Source organism: Tauraco erythrolophus, chromosome 8 (assembly GCF_009769465.1).
Source record: "Tauraco erythrolophus isolate bTauEry1 chromosome 8, bTauEry1.pri, whole genome shotgun sequence".
Lineage (NCBI taxonomy): Eukaryota > Metazoa > Chordata > Aves > Musophagiformes > Musophagidae > Tauraco > Tauraco erythrolophus.
The window spans coordinates 4,644,111-4,662,902 of NC_141472.1; the positions used below are offsets into that span (position 1 = coordinate 4,644,111).

At 41.9% G+C, this 18,792-nt stretch overlaps 1 protein-coding gene across 1 annotated transcript in view; it reads right to left on the reverse strand.

Moving 5' to 3' along the window:
• Positions 1-18,792, reverse strand: part of AGAP1 (ArfGAP with GTPase domain, ankyrin repeat and PH domain 1) — a 303,223-nt gene that overhangs the window by 51,366 nt on the left and 233,065 nt on the right. The window contains 1 exon segment of the mRNA XM_086615366.1: positions 3,658-3,735. Coding sequence (XP_086471492.1) covers positions 3,658-3,735 — 78 coding nt within the window.

The following is an 18,792-nucleotide window of genomic DNA, read 5'->3' on the forward strand; positions in this document are numbered from 1 at the left end:
GGTATGTAGTGACAGGACAAGGGGCAATGGCTTTAAACTGAAAGAGGGGAGATTTAGATTGGATATGAGGAAGAAATTATTCCCTCTGAGGGTGGTGAGGCACTGGAACAGGTTGCCCAGAGAAGTTGTGGCTGCCCCATCCCTGGAAGTGTTCAAGGCCAGGTTGGACGAGGCTTTGAGCAACCTGGTGTAGTGGAGGGTGTCCCTGCCCATGGCAGGGGGGTTGGAACTAGATGATCTTTGAGGTCCCTTCCAACCCAAACCATTCTATGATTTATGATTCTATAGTTAGCAAACCCAAACTTTCTACATAGGCACAGCACCACAGCAGCAACAGCATCACTAACTTTCAAACAAAAGGAAAAATAATTCTGTATTTTAATAATACTGCTAAATCAGAGCAGGGTCTGTTTTAAGGATAAACACCGATACTGCATACTTTCACCCTAGAGAATCAAAGGATTGTTTAAAGCCTGGCTGCCTGCAATAAGGAGCAGGTGGGACTTTTCCATTTGTCAGTGGCTCCCTATAGAAAAAAAAAAAAAATCTGAAAACTAAGAGTTTTAGGCAAACTCTAAGATTAAAGAAAGTAGAATTTCTTGCAATCACACAAAATTGATGAAGGAACAGCAGAGGACATAGCTGTACAATGTCCTGCTTCTCTCTGCCCTCAGAAGTTAAGAGTCCTTCAGCTGTGATCTTACACTCAGCCACCTCTGTGAAAAATCCTGCCCTTCCTCACTCCTCTGTGACCAAGAGAGACATCAGAAATGCAATGTTTTTGCTATCAAACAGCTAAGGGAGATGAGCTCCATTCAGCTTTGCACTGCATGCAGCAAAAGGTGACCCTGTGAAAGCACAAGACATCACGCTGAGGACCATCCATGTACCTGCTTATAGAATCATAGAATGGTTAGGGCTGGAAGGGACCTTCAAAGGTCATCTAGTCCAATCCCCCTGCAAGGAACAGGGATATCTCCAACTAGATCAGGTTGCTCAGGGCCTCGTCCAACCTGACCTTGAACGTCTCCAGGGATGGAGCATCCACCACCTCTCTGGGCAACCTGTTCCAGTGTTCTACAACTCTCATGGTAAAAAATTTTTTCCTAATATCCAATCTGAATCTACCTCCCTCTATTTTAAAACCATTACCCCTTGTCCTATCACAACAGGCCCTCCTGAACAGCCTCTCCCCATCTTTCTTGTAGGCCCCCTTGAGGTACTGGAAGACCGCTATAAGGTCACCCCGGAGCCTCCTCTTCTCCAGGCTGAACAGATGCTTCTGCCAAGCATCTACAAAACAGCTGCAGCATCTGAGCTGCAGATTTAATCTCATCTTAATCGGAGATTTTGCTACCTGGAAGCATACAGAATACCTAAAAATAATTGGACCGCTGTTTAAAACTACTGGAGAGTCTGCTTTACTAGATGAAGCTTCCAAAAACGGAGACTCTACGCGATGGAAATCTTTTTGGTCTGTAAGAAGGTGTAGGTGCAATTGAGCAAGCATGCGCTAAAGACCAAAGCAGATTTGTTATTCTGGACTGTCATTTCCTATCATCGTTCTCTTTTTTGAAGGCATAATTATCTAAACATGTGGCTTTTAATACTTCCAATGCTCATTAACTCGACATTTGCATGTCTCGCCATTCCAGCTTTCACACAAAGGTTTAAGGCACCAGCTCAAAGCTGCAAAGCTATAGAGAACATTGAACGTTCAGTTTTTAGTGGGGATAACGCTTCCAAAAAAAGATACATTTTCCTAATCTCAGAATTTCGTTTTGATGATATGTTCCAAAACTCTTTAGACCATGGCCACCAGGAATGCTTATCCAAGGTACATTTGATACTTAGTTTGACCAGTAAGATAAAAGATTCCTCAAACTAGACAAGCCCTAAAAAAAAAATTACAACTTTTTCTGTAAAACACATGGGAATTCTTTACACTTGTTTCCCTGTTGCAGTTTAATAACAGGTAGATATAAAAGCACGAGCTTCTCAAACAGTAAGCCTGTAATAACAAGCATGCCCGCACACTGATTAGAAGAAAAATCTGGCTGGGAGATAAAAAACAGTAAATAGATAGAAAATTACAAATCATTAAAAAGTATCTAGTTAGTTTCCTATTAAGTGGACCCCCCTCTCCAACTTATTAATATCTGACAATCATTTTCTCTCATTTCATATTTCACACTTCATACCCGAAAAGATAACAAGAGGATCAAAATAGACAGTTTTGCAACTGTTGCTCTGAAAGGTAATAATTTTACATGTACACTGAGAAATAAAACAAAGTTATAATTAAAAAAGCTTCCTTAACAAGCTGCAGTAAAAATCACACTTTTGTTTCCTCTGTACACTTTGTTTGGCAGCGAGAGCAAGGCATCCGACGGCAATACAGCAGTAATTGTGCAAAAAAAAAAAAAAAAAAAAAAAAAAAAAGGACGGTGATATAAATCACCAAAGGTTAATGATCAGGATGTGAACAGAGGGACTTGTTTACAGAAATAGCATGCAATTTAAAATTTACAAGAGATTTAATGCCACTGCTTGGCAATCACTAAAATCAACAGCCCAGAAAACAGTGACATTAAGAAAAATATTACAGTTATAATCATTCCAAAATAAGTCAATTAGTGTTAGGGCATGCGCTTGTGATTACTTGACCCATTTGGTTCGCACTTAAGTGAAGAAAAAAAAAAAAAATCCCCCTCCCTTACACCGAGATTACTGAGTTGTGACCTATTTTGCATTCCCTATTTCTTACATCATCCCTCTTACACGCTGCTGGAGATGGTGGCGGAGGGTTTGTGGTTTTTTTCCCCCTCTCCTTGCCTGGCTTCCAAGTAATTCTGACCTTTGACATTTATAATAATAAAAAAAAAAAAAAAAAGGAAAAAAGAAGGAAGTTCATAATTGTGTTGTTCAAATGAAGGTGGAAGGTGGGGGGGGGGGGGAGGGAAATAAAATTCAATGTGCTATTATACAAAAGCCATGACGGCTGTCTTCGGTGGAAAAAAAAGCAATGTAAGTCAATTTGTGAACTTTGGCACCAGGTGACCTTTAGAAATACAACAATATACAGAATTTACAAGCAAGAGTAGCACATGCAAATGACCCGGCACTGTCTCGCCTTTGGATTAGAGCTGCAAAGAGCATTATGGAGAAGGCTTGCACAAAACAAATTAAGACTGTTACTTAAATGTCACGGCACACTATTGTATTTGGCTACAGATCATTACACCTGATACTAACACTTTTAAAAACTGTAATAACTTGGCAAATATTACATTGAGTGCCCACATGTAGAAAGGGAAAATATATATATATATATATAAAAAAAAAAAAAAAAAAAAGAAAATGGGTTCCTGAAGTAATTTAAACATCACCACTCCGCGACTAGAGGGAAAGGTCAAAATTTAAGTAAGCTGAAAGGAACATGAATGGCAAAATAAAACGCACAAACAAAAAGATGAAAAGACCAACTGGAATGACTCTGCAAACACGAAATGAAAGCACGCATGCTTTGGGCAAATTTGATTTCCATGGCCACACTGGGTAAGGGGGAGACGCAAGGAGGACGATTTTTGGAAAAGAGGGTTAAAAAAAGGGGTAAGAGAGGAGGTGTTCATCTAAAACGGGTGGTGGGTTCGTTACCTTCGGTGTTGGTGCTGCTGCTGCTGTATATATTTCGCAGGCTACCAACACGGTTTAGTTTCCAAGCTTTGCGTTTGGCTGCGTCCAGAGAGCAGAAGGGGAAGAGAAAAAAAAAAAGAGAATAAAAATAAAGAAAAAGGAGGGGGAAAAAAAGAAATGAAAAAGGGGAGAAAAGAAACATCAAAATAGCATGTGAAGTAAAATACAAGCACAAGCCTGTTAACACGTGAAGAGCTACACACAAAAAATGCACACAGGACTATTCAGCCTCTCCAATACACGGACGATACGGAAAGCCTCTTATTGAGAGTGATTTTTTTTTTGGTAAGTCTCTACAACGTGACACGATTTGACAAGATTAAATGGATCTGCTATTGGAATAGACAAAACCAGACCAGTAGAAGTAAAAAAAATGCAGGAAGTATTTGTACAGGGGATACACAACTAGACAAAACAGCTACTGTAAAATGCAATTTAATTAATAACAAAATACAGCCAGACAAGAGCTCCTTTTCCTCCAAAAGCCTGTATTGGTCACTTGGTGCCTGTAGTTTACCTTTAAAACACCTTTAAATCATCTTTTCACATCATCACCTTTAAAAGTTGGGGTGATAACATAATGACCTTAAATCCTCATAACAACAAAGTATGTTATTTGCAGCATCGAGCTTAGAGGCATTACTTAATTATTTTGCAGAGCGTCAAGTAGACATTGATGCAATTGGTGTTTGTGGTCCTCCCTGCCTCCCCCAGGCAAACTGCTGCAAAATCAAAGTGTTTATTTGGAAAGTAAAAAAAAAAAAAAAGTATATTCTTTATTATAAGAGGCAACACCCTCGCTTCATTAGAATTTTTAATATTTAATATTAATAAAGCCCCAAACTCTGAGATTCTCTGAGTACTCGGCTACCGGTTTACAATTAGCAGAAAATATTGCTCAAAAGCACTCCATTCCCGTGCTCATTAGGAGAGAGCACATTCTCACGTTCCCTAAAATCGACATGTTTTGCCTCAAGAGCGAATTCACAGCGTAAGAAGTGCGTTCAATCAACAGCAAGTTTAGCCTGAGTTTCATCAGACGGGAGCCGTAAGAACCATCGGAGCACACCACGACACCGCTGGCACCTAACAGCCGCTGAAGCAACAGAGATGTCCACCCATGGACATCTCCCCATCTGAGGAGGGAACCACGGATCTGCTCAAAGTGGTGTTTCTACAGGCTTTCCAGCCACCGCATCGGCTTAGCTAGTCAAGAAATAACGATGCAGCACTGTTGGGCACACAACTGTTTGGTAAAATCTGTTTTATAGGAGCAGTGAAGAGATGGCTGGGGTCAGCGACAAGTGGAAGAGCATCCAGACGTCCTCCTGAGCCGCCTTTCTCAGCAGGTCACCCAGCCCTCCTGCCCACAGCCAGTGGAGAGCTTTGAGTTTGGGTGTGAGACTTCTAAAAAGGAGAGCATCGGTTAAATTAATTATCATTCATTTCTAAGATGTGTTTGAAAATGGAACAGTCTTCCACTCCCATTCAGCTAAGACTCTGTTATGAAGAAACTCATAACGTAAATCTGGAGTAAGACCACTCTCCTCCTCGTCCTTTAGGATGACATCAACATAGCCAGTACTCTGATACAATAATTTTTTAAATCTTCTTTCTATATTTCCAAGAGAACTTTTTTAATGCCTCACGAAACTCAGACCAAACGGCGGCTTCCATAGAAAAGGAACTGTGAAGTGATGTCATTCCAATCTTTAACAAAAAGCCCCATTTTCAGCTAAAGAGCTAAGGCTGGAAGAGGAATGCCTAAAGACTCCAGACTGTTAAGCAATATACTGTTTTAATAAAGCTACCTACAGACTTTAATACTGTATACCCAAAAGGAGGACTCGATGTCCGAGTGACATCCTTTCGAATGCATCTCACGGAAATTAAAATAGGTAACTTTGTCTGGAAGGCTAAGTTAGATCTATCCAAAAATCAAAGTTCATCAAATCTAAAAATACCTTCACTGGGTGCACCCTTCAATAACAAAAAAAAAATTCTTCAGTTTTAAGACCTGTTTAACAAGTCCCAGCACCTAGAGAGGCACAATTTCCAGCAGAAAACTTGTTTTTTTCCTGAAAAACATTTACATATAAATAGGCAAAAATCGAGGTTTGGCACCCCTCAGAAAGGGAAGACAGTTTCCAGTACACAAAGACCCTTTCCCAGTCCCTCTTCATTTTTCACACTTTAATGGCACGTTCGAGTACGGCCGTATGAGCAGGAAGTGAACTCGCAGCCTGGTTTTCTATTAACCTATTGATGAAATAATCCATTTTAATGTGTTAAGTGTCATGCCTTTTTCTTCTCTTTAAACAAATGGACTTTTTTTCTGCAGTGATGCTGAGGTCCTGAGACATCCCAGTGTGTCCTTTAGCATCGATTAGGCTCCAGCCTGCTTCCTCCTTTGAGGTTTCAATAATATTATCAGCAGCAGGGTTTGGTGACAATCCATGGGGTGACTGATGTGTGTGCCAACACCAGGGCCCAGCTTAGCCATCCTACCCCACCTGCCTTCAAAATTACATACTGCCTACGTGTTTTTGTTACCTACCAACAAGGTCTTCAGGGGCACCGGAGGTCGTTATTTGCCTGGTTTGTCTTTGACTTCTATCCAGGATATTCAGTCCTAGGTTCACTTGCTGGTTCAAAAGTTAACAAAAGCTCTTGTGTATATATATATAGTATATATACACTTAAACAAACAAATAAACCCCAACTGGTCGCCAATAAAAAGCTGTAAGAAACACTTGATTACTTAACAGCAAACGAAGCTCCCTAATTAGAAAGATCTTTAAGGTAGAAGTATTTTCTGGAAGCCTGTTTTCTTTGAAAAAGCCACTAAGAAGCGTCTGTAACTAGAGATAGTAGAAAAACCCAACCAAATGCCTCTCGCAAACATCAAATATCTGGAATCACAGAATGTCGGGGATTGGAAGGGACCTCAAAGGATCATCTAGTCCAATCCCCCTGCCGGAGCAGGACCACCTAGATCAGATCACACAAGCACATGTCCAGGCGGGTTTGGAACATCTCCAGAGAAGGAGACTCCACAACCTCTCTGGGCAGCCTGTTCCAGTGTTCTGTTACCCTTACTGGGAAGAAGTTCTTCCTCATGTTTAAGCGGAACCTCCTATGTTCCAGCTTATATCCATTTCCCCTTGTCCTATCATTGCATGCCACTGAGAAGAGCCTGGCTCCATCCTCATGACAGTCACCCTTTACATATTTATAAACATTAATGAGGTCCCCCCTCAGGCTCCTCTTCTCCAAGCTAAAGAGACCCAGCTCCCTCAGCCTTTCCTCAGAAGGGAGATGCTCCACTCCCTTCATCATCTTTGTGGCCCTGCGCTGGACTCTCTCCAGCAGTTCCTTGGCCTTCTTGAACTGAGGGGCCCAGAACTGGACACAATATTCCAGATGCAGCCTCACCAGGGCAGAGTAGAGGGGGAGGAGAACCTCTCTCGACCTCCTAACCACACTCCTTCTAATACTTAAATAATACTAACACTTAAAAAGTTAACTACATCCCAGAAGACACTGGGTATTTAATTTAGCTTGTACTGAAGTGGCAATCAGTATTCTGCCTAGTATGTTGTGCTACCATAATCCGAAGGACCAACGTATTTTAGTAATAATTTTCTTGAAACATTTTAATAATGTTTCAAGAAAATTTTGCATTGACTTTGACACTTGCCCTGATCTCTGGCTTCACTGCTGTCAGAAAAACACCATCTCGCAGCAATCAAAGGAGCCCGCCCATCCCGACCAGCGTGCAGACACGGCGTAGCAGCAGTTTCTGCTCTTACCCAAGCTCATTAACTCCAGAAATTTAGATTACCAAGATTAAACTCCTGTCTTTGCTGGGCAAATTAATTTGTGCATCCTAACGCTCTATCTGGACCAGCACAAGAAGTCATTATCTGTTACCCAACGACACAGAGCTTGGCTTTTAACAACTCTGCAAAATAACCACAGAATCAGAGTGGTTTGGGTTGGAAGGGACCTCGAAGATCATCTAGTTCCAACCCCCCTGCCATGGGCAGAGACACCCTCCACTACACCAGGTTGCTCAAAGCCCCATCCAATCTGGCCTTGAACACTTCCAGGGATGGGGCAGCCACAACTTCTCTGGGCAACCTGGTCCAGTGCCTCACCACCCTCAGAGGGAAGAATTTCTTCCTTATATCCAATCTAAATCTCCCCTCTTTCAGTTTAAAGCCGTTGCCCCTTGTCCTGTCACTACATACCCTTGTAAAAAGTCCCTCTCCAGCTTTCTTGTAGCCCCTTCAGGTACTGGAAGGCTGCTAGAAGATCACCCCAGAGCCTCTCTTCTGCAGGCTGAACAGCCCCAACTCTCTCAGCCTGTCTCCATAGCAGAGGTGCTCCAGACCTCGGATCATCTTCATGATCCTGCTCTGGACCCACTCCAACAACTCCATGTCTTTCTTGTGCTGGGGACTCCAGAGCTGTTGTCACCTTCAACTCAACACAAGCCATCGTCCAGCCATTCCTCCTGGTAGTGACCATGGGTAGAAATCACAACGCACCCAACCATGAAAGCTTTGACTTTTGGAGTCTGAGATGTGTTTTTTTAAGGTGAAGGGTTAAAGTGATTTCTTGAGTTCTTGGAGGAAGCTACTTTCAACTGTCATCTATGATGGGATGCATCACTTGTATGGCGCATACGTACTGGGGTACCTTGTTCAGGTGTAGCAGACCTGGAATCCACCAGATTCGTTTGTAAGGAGGAAAGAACGATGCAATTCTACATAACTGTGTCAAGTGTTACAACAGGCCATATCTATATTAGTTGTTTTACAGAAGGAGCTACTCCTCAAGTAGGACAGAGTCAGCAATTGTTTGATCCCACTGGAAAAATATTTAGCAGTTAGCTGAGAATCTCCATATGCTCTGAAAGAACCACACACTATCTAAACACACACGTCACCTCAGCCCCAAGCTGGGGAGCGAATTTTTCCCTCTTAGTAATGCAGAAATTAGAAAATTGTTCCCTTCTTCCACCAAAACATCACCTGCAGTGCCTGGCATTGCTGCTACGTGTTTGGAAACAACTAATTCCCAGGTTTGCATACGCCTGATAAACAAGCAGTTGCTTGCTTGTTTAATCAAACTGCCTGGGTTTGTTTTATTTTTAATGCCATCCTAAATTCCATCATAATTTTTGTGGCAAACGAACGACGTGAGCAACTGCAAACTTTCACTGCAGTAAAACTCTGCACTTCCTGCATCCAGGAGGGAGGACTGACTGGATAAGTCTGATTCCTTCCCCATCAAAGAGATTATGATGGGCATACAACCACAGCCTCTCCACCAGCCCTCCCACTTCCCTCCTTCACTCCTCCTACTTCACTTATCCAAGACGCTCTTGCAACTTTTTTATTTTTAATCCCAGCTGAAACGGGACAGGTTGTGTTTCTAGGAGCCATAAATCCTTTCCCCCACTCCCCTTTGCTTCATCTGCCAACGCTGCCAGACAAACGCCTCGCCACAGAAGGGTGCGGAGATGCACCCACCTCATGGGATACGGGCACCAGAAAACAGCCCGTAGAGCGGGTGATTTCTAAAACCATAGGGCAAAAGTGAATAATTACAGACTAACTACAGGCAACGGAGCACTGCAGCTCACCAAGCAGTGTCCTGGGCGTCTAGCTACCTGAAAACTGCTAATGGTGCACACCTTCAGGAGTTGACCTTGATGTGATAAACTCATCTTTCCAGAAAATGGGCTTTGAGCTCTTCTGGAGTTGAGCTAAGTAAGGCTCCCGCTCTCTTTTTGTTCCAAATAAACCTTTCCTGCTCGATTATTTTTCAAATCTACTATTCCCACCAATCTGTTTTTCTGTTTCACCAACCACATGAACACTATATGGCTTCCAGATCTACATGTTGGACATTTAAAAATCCATACAAATCTGGAAGAGTCAGACGTGTTTACTACTGTGGCTTTCCTATTAAGAACAAACTGCTTCGATTAAACACAACTTTGGACATTTGTGGTTTGACGTGAAGAAATACTACAAACTGGCCGTTGCAAACGGAGAGTCGATCTGTGGCTGTAGAGCACATAGAATGGTTTGGGTTGGAAGGGACCCCAAAGATCATCTAGTTTCAACCCCCCTGCCACGGGCAGGGAAACTCTCCACTACACCACGTTCCTCAAAGCCTCATCCAACCTGGCCTTGAACACTTCCAGGGATGGGGCAGCAACAACTTCTCTGGGCAACCTGTGCCAGTGCCTCACCACTCTCACAGTAAGAATTTCCTCCTTATATCCAATCTAAATCTGCCCTCTTTCAGTTTAAAGCCATTGCCCCTTGTCTTATCACTACACACCCTTGTAAAAAGTCCCTCTCCAGCTTTCTTGTAGCCCCTTTAGGTACTGGAAGGCTGCTAGAAGGTCTTCCTGCAGTCTTCTCTTCTGCAGGCTGAACAGCCCCAACTCCCTCAGCCTGTCTTCATAGCGAAGATGCTCCAGCTCTCCAGTCATCTTTGGAGCCCTCCTCTGGACTTGCTCCAACCGTTCCATGTCCTTCTTCGGTTGGAGACCCCAGAGCTGAATGCAGCACTGCAGCGGGGTCCCAGGAGAGCAGAGTAGAGGGGCAGAATCACCTCCCCAGACCTGCTGGCCACACAGCATGGGAGTCGTGAAGGTCCTTGCCATGCCTCTGTAGGTACTGACTAGACTCACTGCGCTTGACCAGAGGCAATCCCACTCTGTTATTGCAGTTTTCTAGGTCCTTATCTGCAATTTCTCCGTTGGAAGGCAGGGAGTGTAATAAACAAACTCTGAAGCGAAGCCATACGGGTTATTTAATGGCTTTACAAGTCTTTGAACATCCAAACAATACTGAAAGAGAGCACTAAAAACTGAATCCAACTCGAAGATACTTAAATCTAGTGGGAGATGATTGCATTTTAGGTCTCTGTCCATTAGAGTAAAACAGTGGCGACAGCTTGTCGTTTCAGCAGAAGGTCTGGGAGGACATCCAGCTGTATCTGGAGACACAGGCAAGTCTCAGACTGCTGATGCTTTTGAGTACTCTGCTTTGTGAGCTGAACTACACTCATGTAACATACGTGCTGTACGTAAAATAAGCTTGCTTGTATGTTTTAAATAGGTACGTCGGTATAAAACGAGGCTTCGGTATGGCCTTTTGTTAAGATATGGAGTAAATGGGAATCAATTAAACTTAATCACTCCCAATTACCACATATCTTTATTTGTTCAGGCAATAACTTTACATCTGTGACCAACCCCTTGCAGACAGAATTTCTGTGTTTGCTTTCTTTAATAGGGATGTTATTCGCTCGGTGTTAATGAATCTACTTTTCTGTGTTAACGAATCTACTACTGTCTAGTTTTGATTAGTTAGTTTGTAGTAAATATGTTTACCATCACTACAATCACATACCATTATTTCTAAAAACAGTAGATGTTTTCAGAAAGCACACTTGCCTACGTGTGATCTGAGGATGCATCTGTTTGATACCGGTGAAGTTCTCTAAAGATGCTTAAGCCACTACACTCAACAAAACACCAGATTATCCCCCTTCAACCTGCTCAAATTCAGTTCTTTATACACTTTGATAAGCAGAAATATGCTTTTATTCTTAGGAGAGTCTTAATACCTACAGTCTCGCCCTGAAAATCTTCCCCCACTGCTGTACCGAGAAACTACAGACATGTTAATGTCACCTCTGGTCTCCATGTGACAGAGTTCTTTGTTGATTAGATAAATAGTCCTCAGATAGCTGATTAAAAAATGATGTAGCCGTTAGGTTGTGTGTCCAAGCCTTGCCAGCCATGTTGGATGTTAAAGTGTGCATGAATTACATCCCTGGAGTGTGCTGAACAGTGCTGATTAAATGAGGCACGCCACAGCCCTCAGCATCAATTATCAGAAATAATAGGATCTTTTCACCTACGCTGGAGGAAGGGGGCTGGGGAAGGAGTCGGCATGCCACGCGTTCCACGGAACGTCTCAGCATCATCTGCACAAAATAAATAACGCTGTCCATTCACCTAAGGATGTTTGCTTATTTATTCTTATTGTGCAACAATTAAAGACCGAGAAGATGTATGAGGAAAACCTGTTCCCACAGCGCAGGCCAGGGGAACGTAACACCTGAGTAACATCTCTGTAGAAAAATAGGGGTACATAAGACCTGGATGAGAGGCAAACTTGAGCATCAGTGGGGTATTTAAGAATCAACTCTGGGATCATCTAGATGCCACCCCACTAGGGTTTGGATTCTGCCCTTCAGCCCTCCTTCAGCTCTTCTTCAGCTCACTCTGCATCACACGTGGCTTCATCAGGGGCTGTAAAATGGCAGATTGGGGATTTTGCCTTTCTTGTTGGTCAGCAGAACAGCCATGTGCTAAATAGGACCATGCTCTTTCCCAAGAGGCTTGAAATTTTTCCATTAAGAATCAACTCCGGAGATTCTTACCCCATGTAAACTTATTTCTGTGACCGTGAAGGGGCTTGACACTCTCTTACCCTACATGGAAGCAGCATTGACAAAAATTTCTCAAAAGTGTTTTTTTTTTTAAAAAAAAAAGACTGACAAGTCATACATAATACATGACATTTAGAAAGTAAAATAATCTGGATATGTTTTGCTTCTAGATATGACCAACACTAAATTTTAAAATTAAAAAACCCAAAGTTCAAGGGTCTCATAAATATGCACACTGCTTTTCTATAATTCTGAACAAATGCATACAGCATATTTATTAAACCAGATTTCCAAAGTAAAATATCTTTCAACACTTGAATGTGACTCAAAGTTTCCAAACACTCCTTTTTAGTGCATTGGTGTTAATAGGACATATATCCCAACAGACCAAAAAAATTGGAGCTGAAATATAAAAGATTTAACAGCTGCCAGTTATTCCATATGGTAACAGCCCTTAATACATCCTTTTTGGACACCGGAATACTCAGAAAAACAAGCTGCTGGGCAAAGGAAATGACTAAAAGTGCTGAGTTACAGAAGTTACCCAGCCCAAACACAAGTAAAAACTGTATGCCTGATAAAAAAAAAAACATATCTCCCTGCTGAAACTGAAATCCTTTCCAGTGCTCTATTTTAAACCCACCAAACACTCTAGAAGTAATACTTCAAATCACATGAATAGTTAATTACGTTTGGCTTATATTCAGCTTTGAGCATTTCAAATGAAGGAAAAAAAAATGAAAACGCATTCATACTTCTACTCGTGACAGGGAAAAAAGTTACTTTAATTAAACATTTCTAAAAAATGTTTTAAATTATTTTTTTTTTTCCCTCCTGTTAAGATTTCTCCATCGAAACTTTTGCAGTAGGTAAAGGACCCACTAAACTATTTCAGTGCATTTCCAATACACTATAAACATACAAGATTCAAATCGACAAAAGGAAATGCTAATTGGAAACATTTTTCTCAGTTTTTCATTATCTGAAGCAGAAAATTATGGGTCTTTTATATACACACAAAAATCCTTTTCAACCACCTAGAAAAATTGTCTTTTAATAAAAGCTTTAAATTATACTATCATATTTCAAAGGCAACGAACAGTTAAAGCAGCTAATCAAAGGTATAATTATTTAATGACTACTACTCATGCTATCTAACGGGGCCGTAATTGCTTGGCTGTGATCACCAGACCACCAGCTTCAATACTGGAAAACAAGTACTTTGCTTGTAGCATTTGATCGACCAATTGCTGAGGTTAGTTTCTCCAATTGGGTCGACTTCGCGAGGCTAGCTGAGTTATTAGGGAATTAGAGAATCAGTCTGTCACCCTGCCTCCACTTTTTTGTAACGTTTCTACTAAAAAAAAAACCCAACAAAACCTGCAGAGGAAAAGAAAAGATTTCCCTGACAAAATGCAATTCGTCAAAATCATCGCTGATTTTTTTCACTTCTAACGCCACATCACAGCATTCTGTAAACCCCAGCTGGTGCCACTCTAGTAATTCAAATGTTAAAAAAACCCCACCAAATGTGCTTATCAAAAAATCACATTTTTATGTTTATGCATTTAAAAAATTATTGTCCATATTAATCTACTCCGGATAGGTGGAGCAGCGCGTAAGCGGACCTTCTGACTCTGTTCCATTGTTTATATCACGTCTTTTACAACTGGAAATATGAGAAAAACAACCTGCCATCATCACATATTAATTACCAGAGCTACACAGAAGCTAAAAAATTGCACGTTGGCTTATTTTTGGTTTAGTAACAAAGCACTTAGGGGAAAGCAGCTTGTGTCGTTATACCTTAGCATCAAAAGCTAAATATGAACTACTACTATTATAATTCTTTTAATTTTTTTTTTTTTTTGTGCTACACAATTAGATTTGATAGAAGATATTGGGCCCTCCGGAATTTCAAAGATATCCGAATTCCTACGCAATTCTCTAGTCAACATCTTGATTTCGAGATCAGTTTCAAGCTCGTAATTAGTATCGTCGGAGCTCGAGTGATGCCACCAGCCGGGATGCCGCACTCAAAACCGGACACGGCGAGGAAGCCACCCTTCCCAACTCTGCACCTTGCAGCCAAACACCACTCCCCGGACGAAAAGGGACACCGACCGCGACTTGTTCACACCGCTGCACCCGCCCGGAATGACATTTGTGACAACAAACCCTGTTGGATTTGACATCAAAACAGCTTGGCCTTCGAGATCCTTATTGGCAAGGCTACCATGAGATCACGTAAAATTCACCACCACTAAAAATGACCCGATGTTTTTTGCAGGAGAGCAGGAAAAAGCATCGCACGGCACGGCTGAAGAGGAAATGGAGCGTGGGGGGAAGCCTCTGGGACCCAAAGCAGAGGAAGATCAGAGAAGCAAGAGGGGGACATATGGGGGACGTGTGTTATTCGCCACCAGCCTACGTTGTTGCTGATGTTTAGACGCAGTATTGACTCAGGGAAAAGAGACAAGGCTTCCTTGCTTACCCCAAGGAGAAGCACTACTTCGATGGCATGACGGATTTATTCTTGTTTCGGACCATCAGTTTCATCTATGGGTAGGGAGACGACAATCTTGCCCGTTATAGGCTGATAAACAAGGAGCATTTAAATCCATTAACCAAAGATGCATCGCTCTGTTCCCTTCCTCCTCTGAACAAAAAGCAGGCACATTTTGTTGACGGTGCGAGCAATTACTGTCAAGAAAACAGTTACAAAACAACAGAAAGAGCTGTTTCTGCTCAAAGGAGTTATATTCTCACTGCTCACATTTAAGAGATATACTCAGTGCAGGCATCTTGAAATTTCCCAAGTATTTGGACCATTGCTTTTTCACAAAATTTCTTTTCCAATGTATATGAGGTGTCAGAGTGGAAATACCGCAAACTAAAAATAAAATATACTACAATAAAGTAGTATCGTTGGACTGAATTAAAACCAAAAAGAGCATGTTTGTTTTCTCATGTGGTAGAAAAACCATAACTTGTTTGAAGATAAAAAATATTTATGCACGAAGTAGGATGGGAAAGTGATCTCTACACGATCAATGTGCTTCCCAGCAACTTCTGCCAAGGTACCTTGCGAGGAGCAAGCCAAAGCTAAGCCAGTATGCAGGCAGCAGGTGACATCAGTATTTATGTAATTCTTACAGTTCTCATTTCCTTGAGGTTTTTTGTAGATACAAATGATGACGAGTTAGATTCTTCCAAAGACCTACGTATACTGCTTATCTTGGATTTATTTTATTTAGCGTTTAATAAAACGATAGGGGAGAATTCCCACTACCCTCATTGTTATCAAAGGAGGCACGTAAGTCATCTATAGAAATCTTTGCAGATAGCGTAAAGCTAGATTAGGCATCAGAATCACTTTGTTAGTTCCAGCTTTCACTTATTCTGAAATTTAAAACAATTATAAAACTGAATAGAAATCAGAATTTCCATTCCCACCATCTCCCATCTTTCTCACATATTTAACCCCCACCACCCACACTACGGTAAAAGGTAAGCTCACACTATGCAAATAAAAACTTGAACAAAAAGCACAGCTGTGTAAGACTTCACAAGTAGCTTCCTCTTCTGAAGAAGCAATTGTTGTCCACGTCAGCTCCTAAGGATCATTAGGCAGCAAAACCGTAAAGCACAGGCAGGAGAACTTCACTAGAGGATCCAAGCCTTGCTCAACAACACAAGCCAGCTCAAGTCATGCAAAAGAACGCCTTGTGCTACAGCATTTTAGTAAAGGCTATCCATAAGGCATCCTAGAAAAGGGCTCATTCCAAGTGTTTCCATCCTTTGCAAAAACCCACCCCACCATCCAGGCTCATTAGCAGTTTGCCCTCCAGCATGGCAGGCAGCGACAGGCACGCACAAACCTCTTTTGTTTCTTCTTGGGGAATCATGTCCATATGTGAGCAGACACAGCACTACTTTCCACCGGGGCTATATACAACATGAATTCTTCGTTAATTTTCATCACTTGTAAAAATAAGCGTGAGACAATCTGCCCGTATTAGGTGTTTCATAGCTCAGCGTGCTGCTCTGCCTGTGGTGCAACTTTCCATGTTCGCGTAGGGATTCCTCGCTGGAGAAATTCTAGTTGGAGAGATTTATTGTGTCAAGGTCATTTCCTACAAACTACTAAGCCATCCGTAATGATTATTTCCCTATAAACCTGAACGCTTGTGCTAAAACAGGAAGGTCACCATCTCCCCTTTTGCCTGAGCTTCTCCATCAGTCTGCACTGCCACAGAGACAACTTTCACTCCCTGCCCTCGGCTTCGTTAGAAAACATGGATCCATGGATGTTGGGTACTACACTGCAAGGAGGACAACACGAGGCACAGAGGGTTTATTGGGGCTATGAATTACGTAGAAGTTCCGATCTAGTAGCGTACCCACAACACCTGCACTTACGCGTGCTAGCAGTAAATCTATTCATGTGCATTTTAGGACGCCTCAAAGTCTGCAAAATTAAATAGCTAGCTCAGAGCTCCTAACTCAAAGCAGGCAACAGGACAAATAAGCACAGACCTTTCGTAAGTAGTTTACGGATTAGCCAACTTAACTTCCTAAACTCACCGCTCATCCAATCGTTACTACAGTGACCTACAACGGAGCTTGAAGGTCTCCGTCTCTTTGGGCAGGTAGTCTTAACCCAGGTCTCTTCCTAGGGAGGAAGTAAGTATTAAGACTCTTCCATTTTTAACTTATAATGGGAATAGAAAACTTCTTTCCAATGGCAGGTTCAACACTTTGTCTCTTTTCCATAGATTGCATCTGGATTTCAGAGGGCTTCACATGCAGGAAGCCAGTTACCTATGTTTGTATTGGACGTGGCTCCTCAGATTTACTGAAAGCTGTTCATTTGAACCCAACCAGTGAAAAATGTAAAAATCATACACTGAAGACGTTCTTGATGTGCTATTATCCAACCGCTGCCCAGATTCCGTTTTGAACAAACTGAACAGGATCAGGGTTAACTTCTGACTCTCCGCGGCTGCTCTTACATGCAGGTTATCATTCCTGTGATTTGACTTCTCTCAAAAGCTGCGGTTGCAGAAAATCTCTGGGGAGATGCTGTGATTAGCTTTAGGACGAAGAAGTTGGAAAAAGGAGGATGCAATTTTATATTTGCGTATTTTAAACGCCGCGTGTTTTGCCAGGGCGTACGCAAACGCCGCATCGCTGCGTGATGAAGCAAAATGGGGAGGCTCAACAAATTAAGAGGCTCACGTCTAAGCTGCGCTGCCTTTCGTCTTTCAGTAAAACACTGAGTAACAACTGCATTTTGCCTGGAAAGATAAATATTAAACCTTGCATTTACATCAGCTGCTAGTGTCAAAGGCTTCCTTACTAGCCAAAGCTCTGAGTTGTTAACTACTAAATGGCTAAATGACAATGGCTGTTACTAATCGCTTATTGAATAATGAAAGTGACACAACTGATAAAAGGTTTCAATCCTGGAAAAAAATGATTTATAGTATTTCACTCTACTGGCACTGTTATTTGTATGACAAATGGTTGGACAGACACCAGTTAATCTCTGCACACCTCCGACTCGGATGTGGCAGCTTCTGCCGGAGCAGCCAAATAATCAAGAACAGCTAACAATACAGCCACGCTGTCGCGAGGGGCTGAATGCTGGTATTTTATCAAGGCTGATCCCCGAATCAATTTACGCGATGGATTTTTATTTTATTTTTTTTTTCCCTTCGGTGGGGGGAGGGAGAGCGCGGTGAGAGAGAGGAGGAGGACCATAAAAACGGGAAGCCGCAGTTTGCAGCTAGGTAGATCGGCCACGCTCCTCCCGCGCAGAAATGAAATCATCAATACAACTAAGGCATTAACGGTTTCAGAAAGCTCAGTACAGTTTATAGATTTTTCTTGATGGCAAAAATCCAAACTGCTGCATCATACAGAGCTGTCAAGACTGCTACGCCGCGGCGTAATACCACATCGCCTGCTGTGTACCGTAAATCCCATTTTCCCCTCCGACGGGAGAGTGGGATGTGGCTGCTTTTGAGGTGGTATGAGATAGGATTCCCCCCTCTTGAGAAATGAATGAAGCTTTATATTTATCAGCAGTCCATCAATAGTAGCTTTATCTCATTGGTTGTATCGGTATCATCCTTCTTCTTGCAGAAGTCAAACTTATTTCATCAAGTCAGTCTTTCAAAAGCAGCAAAGCTCCTCAGAGTGGTGAGCTTCCTGGAGTTTGCCTTCTCTTGTGTTTTCAACTTTGCACCCAAAAATTTCAATTTTTCTTAACCAAAAAAAAAAAAAAAGCAGCCCACTTCTATTTAATGAGGAAAACCAGCTTAATGAAAGGAAAAAACCCATACAGTGGGAGACTAAAAGCATTCTGATTTTGCCAACTGAACAAAGTGATGTGAGTTTTATACTCACACAAGGCAGTTGGACTAGTATGGACTTCACTATAGCTCACACCTTGCAAATGAGTACCTAAAATCCCAATATAATCCCATTAGACTTACAAGCAGTCTCACATACCATAGTGGTAGGAAGACAATGACTTACTTCTGTCTCTCATTTGGCTGTTAAAAATTTAAGTATAAAATAAACAGCATTTTACAATCCAAC